The sequence below is a fragment of the Monodelphis domestica genome, chromosome 2, assembly GCF_027887165.1.
Source record: "Monodelphis domestica isolate mMonDom1 chromosome 2, mMonDom1.pri, whole genome shotgun sequence".
NCBI lineage: Eukaryota > Metazoa > Chordata > Mammalia > Didelphimorphia > Didelphidae > Monodelphis > Monodelphis domestica.
The window spans coordinates 535,983,051-536,002,150 of NC_077228.1; the positions used below are offsets into that span (position 1 = coordinate 535,983,051).

At 50.6% G+C, this 19,100-nt stretch overlaps 2 protein-coding genes across 3 annotated transcripts in view; both read right to left on the reverse strand.

The window, feature by feature from the left end:
* Window positions 1–460: 460 nt before the first annotated feature.
* MLPH (melanophilin) overlaps window positions 461–19,100 on the reverse strand; it is a 41,581-nt gene continuing 22,941 nt past the window's right edge. For both annotated transcript variants that reach the window (XM_056820082.1, XM_056820081.1), the window contains 8 exons: window positions 18,290–18,373; window positions 12,417–12,578; window positions 11,233–11,373; window positions 9,614–9,706; window positions 7,342–7,413; window positions 4,656–4,713; window positions 3,634–3,734; window positions 461–1,555 (listed from right to left, as the gene is read on the reverse strand). In XM_056820082.1, the coding sequence (XP_056676060.1) occupies window positions 1,529–1,555; window positions 3,634–3,734; window positions 4,656–4,713; window positions 7,342–7,413; window positions 9,614–9,706; window positions 11,233–11,373; window positions 12,417–12,578; window positions 18,290–18,373 (738 nt within the window). In that variant the 3' untranslated portion in view covers window positions 461–1,528. The remainder of the gene's footprint in view (window positions 1,556–3,633; window positions 3,735–4,655; window positions 4,714–7,341; window positions 7,414–9,613; window positions 9,707–11,232; window positions 11,374–12,416; window positions 12,579–18,289; window positions 18,374–19,100) is intronic.
* LOC100023778 (3-phosphoinositide-dependent protein kinase 1-like) lies at window positions 15,042–18,239 on the reverse strand. Its single transcript, XM_056820083.1, has one exon. It carries the CDS (start codon window positions 16,946–16,948, stop codon window positions 15,233–15,235), a length of 1,716 nt encoding a protein of 571 aa, XP_056676061.1. The 5' UTR covers window positions 16,949–18,239; the 3' UTR covers window positions 15,042–15,232.

The following is a 19,100-nucleotide window of genomic DNA, read 5'->3' on the forward strand; positions in this document are numbered from 1 at the left end:
GTTACCAGACTATTAGTTGAAACAATTCCCTCTTGAGGATTTAGAATCTGACCTATCTTCTCTGAGGCTCCCAGGGGAAGCTCAGGTAGGAGGAGCATAGGAGGACTTTGTGGGTCAAAGCTACAGAGGGCAGCTCAGTATCCAAGATGATGCCTTCCCTTTATTTTACTTTTCTGCTAGGATAAGAATTGGGGTCCTGTCTGCCCAGAGCCTCAGTTTCCTTCTTTATAAAATGGGAGAGTTTGATTAAATTGTTTCTAAGGTCACTTTTGGCTCTTCCTAAGTGTCAGGCACTGTCTAAGGGTGGGGGATAGAGGTCCAAAGGTGAGGCAGTGCCTGCCCTCAGGGAGCCAATAAATATGAGATAGCATCGAGGAAGTGAGAGAGTCCATGTTTGAGAGACCACTGGCAAGTGAGTTTTTCAAGGGGCCCAAAAGAAAACACCCTTCATCACAGCTGGTAGCAGTTCTTATTATGTTATTAAGTAACCCGAAGGGCAAAGGAAAGATTCAGGGTAGGTACAAGGAGCTTGTAATACATTGCCAAAAAGATCTGTATGTGTAAAGTTGAGTTAGAAGTACCATAAAGTCGAAGATTGAGAGGTTGGCTACTCTTCTAGCATAACCAATGGAGAGATAACCAAGGGTGACACTGGTACCCCGGAGGCGTTTAAATAACCAAAGGGGACATTCTCACTAGCTTCATGGAGGAAAGACAAAAATGGGGCTTGGGTTGGGGAGCAAAAGCAAGGAGGTGTTATAATCAGCACAGACAGGGTGCTAGCCTGGAATCCAGGAGGAAATGGGGTCAAATTCTGCCTTGTAAGAGGCATGTGACTCTGGGCAAGTCACTCACCTTTCTGGGTCTTAGTTTCCTTATCAGTAAAATAGGAATAATAGCAGTCCCTGCCCCATGGGCTTATTGTGAGGGTCAAATGAGATGATGTCTGTAAAGTGCTTTTCAGGCCTTAAAAAGTGCTGCATAAATGAGAACTATTATTATTAGCATTAGCAATATTATTATTATTATTAGTATTAGTAGTAGTAGTAGCATCTATGCCAATAAAATTATCATCAAATCAAAGTGAATCTATGTCTCTCCCTCTCCCTCTCCTTCTTTGTCTCTATCTTTGTCTCTGTCTCTCTGTCTCTCTCTGTGTACTGATTTCCAGTGACCTCTTGTGCATGTTCACGTGAGCAGATGCTCTCTACGGTCCCTTCTAGCTATACCTCTATGAGCCTGCAGAATATAAATTCAGAGACATCCAGCTGGAAAGAAACATATTATCAGACAGCAAGTAAGCAATGGGTGGTCTGGGAAGTGAAGGGCCTTGTAGTTCTACTATTGAGTTCACTCTGCCGAGACTTGGAGGAAAAGCTGACAACCGTTGTCATCTTGAAGTTGGCATCCCACATGAGCAACGTTCTCTCTTTGCTCCAGAGAGGAACTGAGAAGGGAGAAGCCAATTGTAATGACAGTGGAGGGAGCCTAAGCCATCTGGATGTGACTTTTATGGTGAAGGTCGTCTTTAAGGGTGATGGGTCATCACAGGTTTCTGGGGAGCAGCATGAAAGAAAAGCAAATCAGTGTTAAAAACCACTAAAACAAAATTCTGAGATTGGGGGCCCTTCCTTGTTACTCTCACACATTAGCCAAACTATTGGCCAATTAACTCCTCAGTGACTAGTAGCCCCATGTGCAGATTTGGTTAATGATGCTTCTTCTAGCCTTAATGATAATGCTATTCTCTCTCTGAACTCCCATTACAGCCATATCTTGTCTTTTTAATCTCAAGAACTCTCCTGTCCCCTTCTCTCCACTCTCCACAGCTACCACCCGAATCCAGGCCCTCATCAACTCTCTTAGCCTATTGCGATGGTCTTCTAATGAAGACACTAAGATCATCGCAGAGGCCCCCAAAGAGGGAAAGGCACTCTGTGGACTTGAAATTACTCCACAGATGTTAGTGACTCCCAGTGGAATCAGACTCATTATTGCTGATCTCCCCACATTCAGTCATGCCTCTAATTCATCTTTCGTCCAATCACCAAGAGATTCTCCCAAAGTGCTGATATGACCAAGTCATCTCCCACTCAAGAAACTCCACTGGTTCCCCGTCCCCTGAAAGACTAAATAGAACCTCACTGGGCCACTTGCTCTTGTTCCCATGTGATGTTCCATCTCTCTCTCTTTCTCTGTCATTCTCTGTCTCTCTCTCCCCCCTCTCTCCCTCCCTCTGTCTCTCTCTGTCTCTATCTGTCACTCTTTTTCTCTTTGTCTCTCCCTCTTTCTCTATCTGTCTCTGTCTGTCTCTCTGTCACTCTTTGCCTCTCTCCCTCTCTCTCTCTTTCTTTCTCCTCTCCTTCTGCCTCTCTCTCTGCCTCTGTCTCTCTCTCCATCTCTCTCCCTCTGTCTCTCTCCATCTCTTTCTCTCTCTTTCTGTCTCTCTCCATCTCTCTCTCTCTTTCTGTCTCTCTGTCTCTCTCCCTCTCTCCTTCTGTCTCCCCCTCTCTCTCTCTGCCTCTCTCTCTCCCTCTCTCTCTTTTCCTCTCTCTCTTTCTCTCTCCCTCTCTCCTTCTGCCTCTGTCTCTGCCTCTGTCTCTCTCTCCATCTCTCTCCCTCTGTCTCTCTCCATCTCTCTCTCTCTCTTTCTGTCTCTCTGTCTCTCTCCCTCTCTCCTTCTATCTCTCCCTCTGTCTCTCCATCTCTGTCTCTCTCTTTGTGTGTCTCTCTGTCTCTCTTTGTCTCTGTCTCTGTCTGTCACTCTTTATCTCTCCCTCTCTCCTTCTGCCTCTCTCTGCCTCTGTCTCTCTCCATCTCTCTCCCTCTCTCCTTCTATCTCTCCCTCTCCCTCTCTTTGTCTCTCTCTCTGTCTCTCTCTGTCATTCTCTATCTCTCTCCTTCTGCCTCTCTCTCTCTATCTCTCTCTCCGTCTCTCTCCCTCTTCCTCTCTCTGCCTCTGTCTCTCTCTCTGTCACTCTTTGTCTCTCCCTCTGTCTCTCTCCATCTCTCTGTCTCTCTCTCTTTCTGTCTCTCTGTCTCTCTCTATCTCTCTCCCTCTCTCTCTGCCTCTGTCTCTCTCTCCCTCTCTCTCTGCCTCTGTCTCTCTCTCCCTCTCTCTCTCCTTCTCTCCTTCTATCTCTCCCTCTCTCTCTCCTTCTCTCCTTCTATCTCTCCCTCTGTCTCTCCATCTCTGTCTCTCTCTGTCACTCTTTATCTCTCCCTTTCTCCTTCTGCCTCTCTCTCTCTCTCCCTCTCTCCTTCTGTCTCTCCATCTCTCTCCCTCTCCCTCTCTGTCTCTCTTTGTCTCTCTCTGTCACTCTATCTCTCCCACTCTCCTGCCTCTGTCTCTCTCTCTATCTCTCTCTCCCTCTCTCCTTCTGTTTCTCCCTCTGTCTCTCTCCCTCTCCCTCTCTCTGTCTCTGCCTCTCTCTCAGGTATTGCCTCTTTCTTTTCTTGGTCTCCCCAAGCACTCAGCGCCTAATAGGTGCTCTTGGGCTGATAGCGAGTTGGAGGCTCCATTTGCCCTTCTTCCCCCTGGCTGGGCTAAGCTGGCCCATCCTCCGGGCTGGAGCTGTAATCAATCGAGTCTCTGGGCTGAAGGCTGAAATGAGATGGGGGAGAAGGTCTTACGGCAAAGACGTGCTCCAGCCTCCTGTTTTTCCCGTTGGGATTCCTTTGGGTCAAGGAGCCTCGGTAGTCCGATTTTCGGCTGAAAGGCCCGTCAGCTCTGTCTTCATGGGAAACAAAAGGCATGTTTGAAAGGTCAAACACAACAGCAGCTTCCATGTTGGCCTCCAGAACAGTCTCCCTCAATACTTTGGTCAGTGCAACCTCCCCCTTCTCCCCCCCAGCACTTTGGACAGTGGCTCAGACTGTGTTAGAAAGACTAATCAGAGCTCTTACAAGAGTCTATGAGGGAGCAGCTGGGTGGTTCAGTGGTTAGAGCACTAGACCCAGAGGCAGGAGGTCCTGGGTTCAAATTTGGCCTCAGACATTTGCCAGCTGGGTGACCCTAGTTGAGTCCCTTAACCCCTATCACCTAGTCCTAACCACTCTTATGCCTTGGAACAAATACCTAGTATTGATTCTAAGGCAGAAGGAAAGTTTTTGCTTTTTAAAGAGTATACAGAGGGACCCTCAGCTTGTACCTTCTTTATTCTGGATCAGAGATCGGTGGTCTCTTTCAACATCCATCCATCCATCCATCCATTCAAAAAACATTTATTAAATTCCTACTGTTTGCCTAGGCTGGGGAAAGCCACCTCTACCCTTAAGAAGCTAATATTCTCCTGGAGGCAGAGCTCAATAAATAAAAGAGAATTTAAGGAAAAGACACCAAGAGCTTGGGGAACCGTGAAAGCCGCCTTCTTGGAGGCTCCTGAATTCAATGTTGACGGAAGTGAAAGATTTATAGAGCTGGAGATGAGGAGGAAACATAATCCTGACACAGGGGACCAACTGTGCAAAGGCGTGGAGGTGGGAAATTCATGGTCCAGTTCAGGGACCATCAATGAGGCCAGCAAACATGTGGTGGAAGCTGTGGCTGTTCCCTGAGCCCACCTAAGTCCCCACAGTGTTTCTTCTTTTCAGTTCCCTAAACATTGTTCCTGCCCCTTCCTGGCTACCCAGAGGGCAGATTGGATGCTTCTTACCTTGAAGTTTAAGGGAATTATTGAATATTCTCTTCTGGACAAGCGGCCCAGACGTTACCTGCAAGAAAAAGAAGGCTTCATGGAATCTTGGGCCTGGAAGCCACCTTTCTGGGCTGAGGAAAGGAGGGGAGCTCCCCCTTTAAGCACCCTCCGAAGGGCTCCCCTGACAACTGAGAAGCTGAGAGGCTCCTGGGAACTGGAGGGAGTGGCCACCAGCGTGCCTCTGCTTCTGGCTCCAAGCCCAGGATCCTGGGAGTCAGAAAGACGCTGCTTGGTTTGTTCTCGGACTCACTGGACCACAGAGGGCCGCTAATTCATCTCTGGATTCTACGGATGAGGAAAGTAAGGCCTGGGGAGGTTGACTCCGAGGTTATCCACATGGGCAAGTCTTTTCATCTTTGATTTTAAACCCTTTCCTTCTAGTGTAGAATCACTACTGTGCATTGGATTCAAGGTAGAAGATCAGTAAATCTAAGCAATGGGGGTAAAGTGACTTGTCCAGGGTCACACAGCTAGGAAGTGTCTGAGGTCACATTTGAATCCAGGACCTTCCATCTTGGGGCTTGGTTCTAATCCACCAAGCCACCTAGATAGCTCTCTCTTCAACTTTTAATGCCTTGGTTTTCTCATGAGCCAGTTGGGCTAAGAAGACTTCTAAGGCCCACGCTAGCTCTAAATCTATTATCTATGGTGGCGAGCCAAGATGCTAGCTAAGATCTTAGTTTGAAAACCCATTTACCTGCTTGTTAAATGTAATCACAGGACCACAGGGCGTGGAGGCTACTTAGTGGACTGGGGGCTAATCTGAAATTACAGGATTTTCTGAAGAAGATAAGAGATAAGAAGCAGCCGAAGTAATATTGAAATGTCACTTGGCAGCTGACTTCCTCAGCTTATCCGGGCTCATCTGGGAGCCCGGCGGGTCCAGGGGGGGGTATGGGGGGGGGCAGCACAATTGGAGACAAAAGAAAGTGAAGGAAGGGATAGAAGAGAACATCAGCTGCTGTGCTGGGTACTGGCCAGCCTTCTCCCCATCCCCTGCCTTAGCTGAGGACGAAGCACCCAACACTGTCAGGAGCCAGGCTTTTCTCCTGTGAGTCTCAGCTTCAAGGCACCACTTGGGTGGACCCAGGGGTGCTTCGGGGTCATGCCTCCTTGCTCTTCAGTCAGCTTACACCATTCATCTAATGCCAGACTAGGGAGGCTTCAAGCAGCAAGGGGCAGCGTTAGGCAGGCAATAAAAGCAATTGTTAAGTGTGGCTGCATGGAGGAGGGCTCTCATGAACTAATTCCTCCCTCCCTCCCTCCCTTCCTCCCTTCCTTCCTCCCTTCCTTCCTCCCTCCCTTCCTCCCTTCCTTCCTTCCTTCCTTCCTTCCTTTCTCCCTCCCTTCCTCCCTTCCTTCCTTCCTTCCTTCCTTTCTCCCTCCCTCCCTCCCTCCCTCCCTCCCTCCCTCCCTCCCTTCCTTCCTTCCTTCCTTCCTTCCTTCCTTCCTTCCTTCCTTCCTTCCTTCCTTCCTTCCTTCCTTCCTTCCTTCCTTCCTTCCTTCCTTCCTTCCTTCCTTCCTTCCTTCCTTCCTTCCTTCCTTTCTCCCTCCCTTCCTCCCTTCCTTCCTTCCTTCCTTCCTTTCTCCCTCCCTCCCTCCCTCCCTCCCTTCCTTCCTTCCTTCCTTCCTTCCTTCCTTCCTTCCTTCCTTCCTTCCTTCCTTCCTTCCTTCCTTCCTTCCTTCCTTCCTTCCTTCCTTCCTTCCTTCCTTCCTTCCTTCCTTCCTTCCTTCCTTCCTTCCTTCCTCCCTTCCTTCCTTCCTTCCTTTCTCCCTCCCTCCCTCCCTCCCTCCCTCCCTTCCTTCCTTCCTTCCTTCCTTCCTTCCTTCCTTCCTCCCTTCCTTCCTTTCTCCCTCCCTTCCTCCCTTCCTTCCTTCCTTCCTTCCTTCCTTCCTTCCTTCCTTCCTTCCTTCCTTCTTTCCTCCCTTCCTTCCTCCCTCCCTTCCTTCCTCCCTTCCTTCCTTCCTCCCTCCCTCCCTCCCTCCCTCCCTCCCTTCCTTCCTTCCTTCCTTCCTTCCTTCCTTCCTTCCTTCCTTCCTTCCTTCCTAAGAAGATAATACAAATGTAACAGTGGCATTCAAGTTAGGGTCTTTTGATCAAAGAAGTCATAAGACTATTGAAAATAAGAGGTTTCTTTCTCTTTATTTAACATGCTGTTCTATTTTATAAATATGATCCAGTTCTGCTAGACAATGGACAGTTCTAACTGGGCAATGTCTTAAGATTTCTCTCAATCATCTATATCCATATGTATGTGAACCTCTGGGTCTCAGTTTCCTCATCTGTAAAATGAGAGCACTAAGTGAAGAGTTCTCATTTTAGGGGACCCCTGAAGACCCCAAGAGAAAGAATTTACAAACATGGCGCTTTCTCCCCACTTTTGGCAGAGGCGTAGAACCCCGACCGTGTCCTGGGTCAGATCCCATTGGTGCTGCCCAACAGCTTTTCCTCTTTCTTTTGACTCCTTTGCTATGGGGGGCTCACCGGCTTGGGCCAGGGAGAAGGAGCTCTTGGAGCGAGGACCGCACAGAGAGCAGAGCTCAAGAGATCTCATCCTCTAGAGGACCAGCCAGTTCTATTCCTCCACATCTGGTCTTTCCTCCCCTCTTGTTTGGGCTTCCCTTTGAGATGGGGGTTACTCACTTGGCTGGCCCCGGAGAGTTCTGGGTCTTCCTCCTCCAGGCTGGACTCCATAGTAGGCTGAAGGGGAAGAATCTGAGGGTGAAGAAAGGAGATGTTATCTTGGGACTTCCTCAGGTTGTCCACGCTGGCTAGCTAGGGGGAAGGGACTCTTCTCATGATGCTCATGAATCTAGGTCCTTCGGCTGGAGCTAGGAGGGACCTCAAATGCCATTTGGACCAAGCCCTTATTTTCATGTAAGGAAACTGAGGCTTGGAGAGCTCATGGCATCCTGGATCTAGAGCTGGGAGGGACCCAAGAGGCTGCCTAGTTCACCTACCTCATTTTGTAGCTATAGAAACTGAGGCATATAGGAGAGGAGGGCCACCCCTGGGCTTGTCCAGTTGGGATTTAAACTTCCTGACTGCACATTCAGTGCTATCTTCCACTTACACAACATTGGGGCATCCCATCTAAAAAAATACATTAAGCAGTGTTAGGGCAGCCAGGTGGCACCATAGTGCACAGAGTGCCATGCCCGGAGTGGAGAAGGCTCATCTTTCTGAGTTCAAATCTGATCTCAGACATTATTAGCACTGTGACCCTGGACAAGTCATTTTACCCCGTTTTCCTCAGTTTCCTCATCTGTCAAATGAGCTGGAGAAGGAAATGGCAAACCACTCTAGTATCTCTGCCAAGAAAACCCCAAATGGGGTCACAAAGAGTTGGACACAACTGAGAAATGACCAAACAATGGTTTGATAGCAGAATTTGGCCATTTTGGAGGATCAAGGCCTGTGGGATAGCCCAAGGACTCCTTAGGATGGAAACTATCATCCATTGAGGCAGGTCAGTGACCCCTGGATTTGGAATCAGGGGATCTGGGTCCAAGTTCTATCTCTGATGCTTCCTAAGTGATGGTGGCAAATCAATGAACTTCCCTGAGTCTCAGTTTCCTTATTTGCAAGATCAGGGGTTGAATGACTTCTCAGGTCCCTCCCAGATCCACATCTATGGTTCTCATATTTGTTACCTGTGTGATTTGGGGCAAGTCACTGAATTTGAGTCCTCAGCCTCAGTTTCCTTAAATATCAAGGAGGGGGTTGGACTAGATGATCTTTGAGATCCATTCTGAGTCTAGACTTCTGATTCTTTATTCCTAATGCTGATATTTTTGTTTTCCTCTCTTAAAGTTTTAAAGAATTAACAAGATCTATTTTCTCTTCTTTGTGACAAGGAAATCACTTTTAAAAGACTGATATATATTAATTTAAGGTCGCCAAGGAATTCAGCTATGTAATTCCTAAATGAAAACTCAAGTCAGCAGTCAACCTTGAAAAAATTATCTGTTGGTTCTATGGATTGTCAAAAAATTCATGCTTTCACAAGGCTTAGGGAGGATCCTAGAACATAACAGATAATTCTGATGACCTAAATTAAAAAGATTTTGCACAAACAATGATAATACAGCTAACATTAAAAGGGAAACTAAATTGGGAAAATATTTGCAGCAAATTTCTCTGGAAAAGGTCTCAATTCTAAGGTATAGAACTCATTCAAATTTTAAAAACAAGAGCCATTCCCCAGTTCATAAACAGTGTATAGGTATGGAAATGGAAGCTCCATTTCCATAGCTATACACTGGGAGCTCCATTTCCATACCTATACACTCCACTGGGAGCTCCATTTCCATACCTATACACTGGCTATAGATAGCCAAACCAAGGCTATCTATAGCCAGAGAAAAAATGTTCCAATTCACTACTAATTAGAGAAAAGCAAATTAAAACACTCTGAGGTTCCATCTCACCCCTAACAGATTGGTAAAGACAACAAATGTTGGAGGGGCTGTGGGAAACCGGGCACACGGATGATGTACTTTTAGTGAAGCTGCGAATTGGTCCAGCCATTCTGGAAAACAACTTGGAATTATTGCAGAGGGCACTAAACAATGCTGCATGCCCTCTGACCCAGCTCTACCACTGTTAGGTCTATACCCACAAGAGATCAAAGAAAGAGAAAAAGTCCAGTGTGTACAATAATATTTTTGGTTCCATTTTTTTTTTTGCAGTGGCAAAGAGGCAAGAGATCTCATGGGGTGTCTCCAGGATGAAGGGAAATAAGAAAAGAAAAAACTCTAACAGATGTTGGCAGCATATGTTCAACAGAGCAGTCTCCATCGCCATCCCTGTTTGGTTCACAGCTAGATGCTGCCGCTGGCATGTGGCATGCTGTGGGCAGTGATTCTCTTTTCTCACTTCCCCCTTCTTCCTCCCCACTGAGCCTTTCACCCACCTGAAGGTTTGACTTCTTCTTTGGCTTTTCCCAGGTCTTGACAGGGAGCCCAGCAGCACTGAGGGCTGCAATTCGAGATTCTATATCTGACACCTATGAGAACACCCACATGTTAAATACATACAAGAACCTTTGCCGATCTTGTTAGGTAAATGACACTGGAGAATGGTCCCCTCAGCATCATGCTCTAACCAGAGGGCTTCGAGCTGCTGTTTGTGTTCTGGACTCTTGGCAGTCTGGTGAAGCCCAGGGACCCATTTTTAGAGTCATGTATTTAAATGAATTGATAACTTGAAGTGAAAGCTTCAACAAGTCCAAGCTGTTTATTTATGTATCCATCATCTCTGTATCCATCCATCTAATTATCCATCCATCCATCCATCCATCCATCCATCCATCCATCCATCCATCCAACTATCTATCTACCTGTATATCTATCTGTCTGTCTTTCTTTCTCTCTCTCTATCTATGTATATATCTATCTATTTATCTATCTGTCCATCCATCCATCTCTCTCTCTATCCACCCCCCTCTCTCTATCTATCCATCTCTCTGTCTCTGTCTCTGTCTGTCTCTCTCTATCCATCTATCTATCTATCTATCTATCTATCTATCTATCTATCTATCTATCTATCCATCCATTCATCTGTCCATTCACTTGTCTATCCATCTATCTATCCATCCATCCATCTATCTATCTATCTATCTATCTATCTATCTATCCATCCATCCATCCAACCATCCATCCATCCATCCCTCTTTCTCTATCTATCTATCCATCCATCATCCATCCATCCATCTATTCATCTGTCCATTCACTTGTCTATCCATCCATCCATCCAACCATCCATCCATCCATCCATCCATCCATCCATCCATCCATCCATCCATCCCTCTTTCTCTGTCTATCTATCCATCCATCCATCATCCATCCATCCATCTATTCATCTGTCCATTCACTTGTCTATCCATCCATCCATCCAACCATCCATCCATCTATTCATCTGTCCATTCACTTGTCTATCCATCCATCCATCCAACCATCCATCCATCCATCAATCCATCCATCCATCCCTTTTTCTCTGTCTATCTATCCATCCATCCATCATCCATCCATCCATCTATTCATCTGTCCATTCACTTGTCTATCCATCCATCCATCCATCCAACCATCCATCCATCTATTCATCTGTCCATTCACTTGTCTATCCATCCATCCATCCAACCATCCATCCATCCATCCCTCTTTCTCTATCTATCCATCCATCCATCATCCATCCATCCATCTATCCATCCATCTGTCCATTCACCTGTCTATCCATCCATCCATCCATCCATCCATCCATCCATCCATCCATCCATCCATCCATCCACCCATCCATCCTCTATGTGCCAGCCTACCTCTCTTCTCTCTCATCTATTTATCCACCTATCTAGCATCTACCTTTCCACAAATCTGTGACATATACACATATACACCACACATGTACACACACACATCTGTAATTGTCACACTAGTGATGTCATTTTTTCGCCTTGTTTTGACTCTCCAGAACTTAGCTCAGTGCTTGGCTCACAGAAGGGGTCTAATAAATGGCTCCCAATCCTTGGACAATTACCTCCCTCCTTGCATGTTGGACCTCAGTGGCTGTCAAGGCTACTCTGTCCTCCAGGTCTGAGAGGGCTGAATCAGGGGTTCTGTGTGTGGCTCGTTCCTCAGGGCCAAGAGGCCTGTTGTCCTCTGCAGATGTCTGGCTAGCCTAGAGCAAATAGGACATGAGTCACCAAGTACAGGATTCCGATTGGGATCAGATGCATTGCTTTCCATCTACAGTATAAACCTCAGTTTACCCAGTTATAAAATGAGGGGGCTGGACTAGGCAGCCGTAGGGCCCTTTCAGCTACAAATTGGCCATGTGTCAATCCTTGCCTCTGGAGGAAACTGTGGAGAGAGGCAGTGGAGCGTTGTGAATAATGCCAGTATTAATGAGGCCAGTGAGACCCGAGTTCCAGTCCCGTCTCTCCAGAGTCCCGGGGAGCTCCCTCGGAGACGAGGCTACCCAAAGGCATGAGCAGAGTGAGTTCGTTCTGCTGGTGAAACCCTGTCCATGTGGTGTTGGTCAGCCTATGAAGGTGCTGCCCAGCGCATCGTGCTGGAAGCTCCTGAGTAATGGGGATGTGGAGGCCAACAGCTTTGCATCTGACGAGGGTCCGAGCATCCGTCAGCTCTCAGAGGACCCGCCACCCTCAGTGGGGGAGGCCCAGAGGCCTGGCCACCAGGTCACGGACAAAGCTCCATCCACGAAGGCACAGGGGGCTGCCGTTGCCTGGCGGGAGGAGATCGTCCCGGCATTGAAGCATCCACGCTGTGGCAGGAGCCCAGAGTCCCTAGAATGGAGGGGTCCTGGGAGGCCCCCAAGTTCAGGCCCAGCACCACGAGGGGCCAGGTATGGAGGGAGATTTTAACTGGATAGAAGGACACGCCACAAAGAGCTAAGCACTCGATCAAGGTTCCAGGTAGGGAATCCTCCTGGGGAGTGATCTCCCCATCACTGTAGGTGTTCGGGGGCCCGACCATCTGTCAGGATGTGGTAGAGGGGTTCTTACCCAAAAGGGGGGGCCAGACGCCTCCCAGCCCAAAGACTTGGTTCCCAGGAGCCACCTGATCCCCTCACCAGCCCTGGTCCCTCCGGGATGCTCAGGGGCCATCGAGGGAGGAGGAGTCGGTAATCTCTGGACCGTCGTACCAGGCTCCTCTCCCGACATACCTTCCCGGGTCAGGCAGGAGGGCCTGAATACCAACCTGCTGGGTCCTGCTCGGTGCCGGGCTCAGCCCCCTCCGGCCCTCCTCGTCGTCCTCTGAAGATGCTCCCTGGTCACTGACCGTGCCGGTCAGCTCTCCAAGCTTCCTCTTGAGGGCCTCCTCTTCGACGTCAGCATCTGTGCGGGGCCCCGGCCGGAAGGACTGAAACAAGCAAAGGCAGTCGAGTGATTCCCTGCCCCGAGTTCAAATCCCGACCCAGGGGAGTGTGAGGCAGCTCATTGATGGAGCTGTCCAAGGGGAGTGAAACCTCCTCCCCCATGTGGAAGGTTTCTACAGTGGAGTGTGGACGTGCGCTGAGCCGCCCGGCTGCCCCCCAACTCTTTCTGAAGGGCCTGCGAGTGTCACTGTGTGGGTGCAGGTCCTGAATGGCCCAGGAGCACAGTCCCTCCGTGAAGCCACAGGAGCAAGCTGGATCCCTTCTTCCTGGTCCCCTGGGGGGCTCCCCGGCCACTAGCACAGTCCTGGCACTCAGGCAGGCTCTTTGCTTGGCGCATTTCTCCCCGAAGGGAAGGGAGGCAGCCCAGAGTAGATCACTGACCCGTGGAAGCTTCTTCAGGCCCCTCCCTGCCCACTTAGCACCCAGGGATTGTCTGGTAGTTCCTGTGATCTCATTCTTCCTCACAACCGCCCTGGGGGGTCGAGGTGCTATTCAGTACATTTGACGGAGGAGGAAACTGAGGCAGACAGTTTAAGGGACTTGAATCCCTATCTAAGGCTGTGTTCACACGTAGGTCTTCCTGCTTTCAGGCCCAGCACTTTATTGAGCAGGGATCTTGCCTGGTTTGGGGTCATGGAATCCAGCCCCTTTGACAGTCTATGGAAGAGGAGCAGCTGGGTGGTCCTGTGAATGGAGAGCCAGGCCTAGAGCCGAGAGGTCCTGGGTTCCAATCTGGCCTCAGACCCTTCCTGACTGTGTGACCCTGGGCAAGTCACTTGACCCCCATGGCCCAGCCCTTTTTGCTCTTCTGCCTTGGAGCCAATACCCAGTATGGATTCTAAGATGGAGGGTCTATGGAAGCCTCTTCATGGAAAAGCCTCAACTTCCCTCTTCAATCCACATGGTTAAAAGGATTTTCTTATTCCCTTTGTCTGTTTGGAGTTCACACGTGACTTCCCAAGGAGGGCTTCTTTTAGTTCTTGAATGATTAACTCAAAATAGACAAAGGGGATAAGAAAATCCTTTTATGCTGTATTGTAAGGACTAGACAATAGGGGTCAAGTCACCTGCCCAGGGTCACTCAGCTTGGAAGGGTCTGAGGGCAGATTTGAACCCAGGACCTCCGGCTCTAGGCCTGGCTCCTGAATCCTATCCTCATTTCTGTTATAATAAAGTTACTTGATTTTCCCAATTACACATCATAACACCTTTCCACATCCATTTTCAGAAGGGCTAAGATCCTCGTGGTCTCCCTCCCTCCCCTCCCCCTGCCCGAGCTGGCGGGATTCCATCTGGCTTCGCACCCAAAGCCTCTTTCCATGGTGTTCTTTTTGTAGGAGAATAAGTGTAGAAAGCCCAAATGAACCCCCACTTTGTGTTCTGACCCCCCCATTCCTTCTTGGCCCCAGGCCCACCACACTATTGCTGGCCCCGTGGCCAACGATCTCAAGGAAGACCCAAGAGCCCAAGTGCCCGGACTGGGGCAGGAGAGTCCCCAAGGGGGGGGCAACAGCCAAGGAGGAACATTTGGGGGGGGGGCTGGTGTGATTGAGGAAAGAGGGAGGCTCTGAAGGAGCCAGGTAGGAGGGAGGGAGGCTGTCCCTCTGGCTTCACTGCCCCTCCCCCCCATATTCCCCATGTCTGCTCTTCTCTCCTCCCAGGATCCCTTCAAGCTCCTCAGCTTCCAAGGATGGAGGTTACAAAGGAAAAGGTATTAGTGACTTAGTCTGTGATCCCTCCTCTAGATAATGTGCTTTCAATTCACTTTAAATATTTACTGGTTTGGGGGCAGCCAGATGGCTCAGTGGATAGAGTCAGGCCTAGACAGGGGAGGAGGACCTGGCTTCAAATGTGGCCTCAGACCCTTCCCAGCTGGGTGACCTTGGACAAGTCACTTACCCCCCCATTGCCTAGCCCTTCCTGCTCTTCTACCTTGGAACCAATGCACAGTATTGAATTCAAGATGGAACCTCTAAAAGGATTAAAGAAAAAAAGTATAAATGGGGATCATCGAGAGGTGCCTCAATGGATAGACCTAGGAGTCAGGAGGACCTGAGTTCAAATGTGACCTCAGATGTGTGACCCTGGACAAGTCACTTACCCCCCAGTGCCTAGCCCTCCCTGCTCTTCTGCCTTGGAACCAATTTACAACCTGAAGGCAGGTTCTGCTTCCTGAGGGCAGGAAATGCTTTGTCTCTCCCTAGGCTGATTTTGCATCTAGAGGCTTCCTGGAAAGCCTGGCTGGGTAGGTCCTTAGTGGGCTCTATAGCTTTTGTCCCAGGGGCTGGGCTTTCGCTGGCTTCCACCTACTGGAAAACCCCTACAAACCTTCAGGAGTTCCAGCTGCCATTATTACTGCATAAACTCCTTCCAGAGATCTTATGGGGAAGGATGGGGGAGGGAACGCAGCGGGAGCACTTCAGACGCCCAAAGAACAAGAGGCATTGTCAAAGGCAAAAGCACTTTATTTCTGACACATTTCCGAAAAGGGGGGAATACAAGGAAATACAAATGGAGCTCTGGAAGAGGCATTAAAGAACCCTTCCCTCCCCCCAGCTTCAGAGGTCACTGAGACTGAGGCATGCCGGGGATGGAGAACCGCTGGAAGACTCACCTCCTCTTATCACGCAGGAAGGACTCAGACAGGAGCCTGTTCTAAGCTGGCCAGTTCCTGCATGTGCCCTGCTGCCCGGATCTTTTGGCACCACCTTGGAGCATTCCCACTTGGGTCCATCAGGTGGTAGATTCTGTCAGGCGTGTGAACAAAAAAGGTCTTAACGCTTTTCACTTCCAGTGGCAGTTGTGGGGACCAGAAGATTTCTTCATTTAGGAATTTGTTGACGGGATCCACCAAATACAGGCAGGGTCCTTCTGTGAGAAGCAACTGGCAACTGTGGGCACTGGCAAACAAGCCCTTGCGCAGATCTACTCGGCCCATTTTTAGAATTAAGCGATTGCCTACAAACCGATGCCACGGATTTCCCCAGGCCTGCTTCTCCAGCAAGAGTCTGCGCTCCTTTCCGGAGAAGTTGAGGTCCAGCTCCAGGGAATTCGCGTCTAGGCAGTGAATGTACCTCTCCACATTGTTGGATGGCTGGGGGAAGGCGGGCTCTACAGCAGCCCACGATAAAGGCAGACTACGGCTCTGCCGGGTGCCAACCTCTCCAAAGTAGTTTTTATCCTCCAGGAGGGCCCGAGCCAGCGGAGGTGTCTGAAGATGCAAATCGTCCCAGGTGACTGTTTCAAAGAAGGGGTGGGCCTTCAAGGCCCTGTAGCCGCCCATGTCTTCACAACCGAGGCGATGGGCGGAATCTAAAACGAGGAGCTTCTCCACTAGGTCTCTCGCCTTTGGGAAGAACTCTTTGGGAAAGGCGTAGTTCAGCCTCATGATTTTCTGGAATATGAAATACTCGGATTGAGCCTGGAACGGCGGCTCCTGGGCGACGAGGTAGTATATTATGCAGCCCAGAGCCCAAAGGTCCGAGCTCTTACAGGTGCCCTTGTCTAGGAGCAGCTCCGGAGAGACGTACTCTGCGGTGCCCACGAAGGAGTTCATCCTGGCTGGTTTGCCGCCTCCGCCGCCGCCAGCCTGGGCCAGGATTTTGGCCGAGCCGAAGTCTGTGATCTGGAGGTGCATGTCGTCGGTTAAGAGGATGTTCTCCGGCTTCAGGTCTCGGTGGATAATGTCTAGCCCGTGCAAGTACTCGAGAGCGCAGACGAGCTCGGCAGAGTAAAAGCAGACAAGGGGCTCGGCCAGGGGCCCCACTTTCTCCAGGAATCTCAGGAGGTCTCCATTTCGGGCGTAGCTCAGGCCGAAATAGAGCTTCTCCTGGTCCTGAAACGTGAAGTAAAGCTTGACGAAGAACGGGTGATCCAGGCGCGCCAGAGCTTCCCGCTCGCTGGCCACATATCGGACCACCTTCTCTTTGATCACGTGCCTTTTCTCCAGGATCTTCAGCGCGTAGTCCCGGGATGTCGCCAGCTCCCGCGCCAAGACCACAGTGGCAAACGAGCCTGTGCCCAGGATTCTGCCGAGGGCGAAGTCTTCGGGCCTCATCTCCCAGAGCTGCGAAGGCTGCTGGGCTTGCCGAGGGGAGCCTGGCTTGGCCCCGATGGGGTTTGTGCCAGTCCCGGCAGGCATCGTGCGGGAGTCGGGCTGCTTCGATGGCTCAGAAGAGGCGCACGGGGAAGCGCTCGCTTCGAGCATAGCCCCAGCGCCAGGCAGACCCCAGTGGCTGGCCATAATCCTTCGCAGCCACTGGCGCCACTCTTGCAGCAGCAGCGCCAGCTTGGCGTTGGCGATCTTCAGGCTGGAGAAACTCCAAGTGAGTCTGGACTGGCTGCAGAGCTGCATATATCTCAGCCTGGACCCGCCCTTTCCCCGCCCCTTCCCCTCTCCCCGCCCCACCCCAGATCCGACTGGAGCCCCTGGAGGGGAGTAGATCCAGCTGACCTAGTTAGCTTCGCCAGCCTAACTGAGGCAGCTCCTCTGGGGCTGAGGGCATTGGACTCCAGAGTCGGACCACCAGGCCACACTCTGCCTAAAAGGCAGCTCTGGCAAAGACCCTCATTCCAAGCCGTGCCCCAAACGCAAATGGCTAGAGAGCCGGAGGGCGCGCCTGCCCCCTCCCCCCCACCAGTCTGGAAGACCTGAGTTCACATCTCTAATGACTTACTAGCTGTGTGACCCTAGCCCAGTCATTTCACCTTGATTACTTCAGTTTCCTCATCTGTCAAATAAGCTAGAGAGGGAAATGGCGAACGCTCCAAAGGAGATCCCAAAGAGTCATCGGGGCTGGAGAGGGTGAACAACAAAGTCGGCCCGACCAAAGGACGGCCATCACCTCCCAGATCAGTCCAGCAGCTCCTTTCCTCAGCTTTGCAAGTCCTTCCGACCCTCCGACTTTCCGACTGCCCTCCCCGCTCATTCCCTCCCTGATCCGGCTGCCGGTAGGAGGTGGTTCCCGGCCCAGCCCGAGCCTCTGGTTTTCTGTAGGACTCAGGGAGAACCGGCTCTAGCCTGCCTCCGGTTCCATCTGGGCAGCCACGCACATGCCAACCCAGAAGGGAGACAGAGAACCTTCCTGTGGCATTGGGGCCCAGTAAGGGCGTGGGTTGGGGGGAGACAGCCGAGAGGCATAGACGGATGGAGACACACCGAGACAGAGACAGAGACAGAGATAGGGAGATAGAGAACATGAGAGGGAGAGAGCCAGCTTTCCCCTCTGCTTGTTCTTGGGATCTCAGATAGAGTTGTGGTTCATTGCCACATCAGGTGACTTGTCCAAGGCCACCCAGTCAGTTTGTGCCAGAGGGAGGACCTGAACTTCCTGCCTCCAATCTGGTTCTCCATGCTGCCTCTCTTCTCACCCATCATAGACACCAATGTTGAATTTATTCAACCAGGTGGCTCAGTGGATATAGAGGGGAACCTCGACTCAGGAAGACTCAAGTTCAAATCCTGCCTCCAACACCGACAAGCTCTGGAACTTGTTGGAATCCCTGAAAATGGGGCCAGGAGAGGACCTCCTTCCCCCGATTATTGTGGGGATTTGAGATTGGTGGTCAAACACAGACTCCTAACTCCTATTCAACAAGGAAGGTCCCCTCAGGGGCCCGCCAGTCCATTACGGCTCACTGTTTGCTAAGGCAGGCCAGGGGGGAGCAGGGGCTTCCCAGGGCTGGGCAGCATTACCTCCTCCCGGGGCACCACGATCCTCTCCTCTAGCCGAGCCAGCAGGCATTCAATGGCCAGCATGCGTTGATTCATTTCAAAGATCTGCGGCAGAAGAAAGGACAGAGGAAAGAGAAGCCCCCTTCTGCCACTGCCGTAGACGCGTGCAGTGGACAGTGGCACCCACCACCACAGAGGCACCAAGCCTGTTCAAGGGAGGCCTTGATGAGGGACCACCGAATGTGAGAAACCACAGCCACCGCAGCAGCCCTCCGCCCACCTGGAAGCCCCCTTACCACAATCATTGGATCAGATTTGGAGCTGGAAAGGACTGCCCCCCCATTTTACAAATTTGGAAACTGAGGCCCAGAGAGGTCCCAGAACCCCAGAGCTTGAGCCCAGAGGGCATTGCATCCCCGTCCCTCATTAGACCAAAGAGAAAAGTGAATCATCGAAAGCTGTCGCCATTTGCTTAGGGTCAATCATGAAGCTGATAAGAAGAGTCTGGTAAGGGCTTCCTGACTCCAGGACCAGCCTCTGTCTCATTCGCTCCCTGCTCTCTCACCCGCCTCCCCCCAGCTTGAGAGCTCATGGCAGAAAGCTGGGTGAGGCGGCAAAACGAACAAACTAAGACCCGATTCCATGAATTCTCTCTCTCTAAACCCCAGGGAGCGGATATCGGAGATCTGTGCCTCCCTCTGGGGGGAGGCGTGTTTACCCAACACGTCCATCCAAATAAGAAGCCTGCTATTGATCCACTCAGGAAGGTCTGATTAATTACAGACACTGATGGAGGTGAAGTGGCCATTGGATGTGCCGCACCCAGGGGGGA

What these genes read in the sequence shown, in the direction of transcription:
- LOC100023778 (XM_056820083.1), bottom strand. Translation starts at nt 16,948, where the DNA reads ATGCAGCTCTGCAGCCAGTCCAGACTCACTTGGAGTTTCTCCAGCCTG.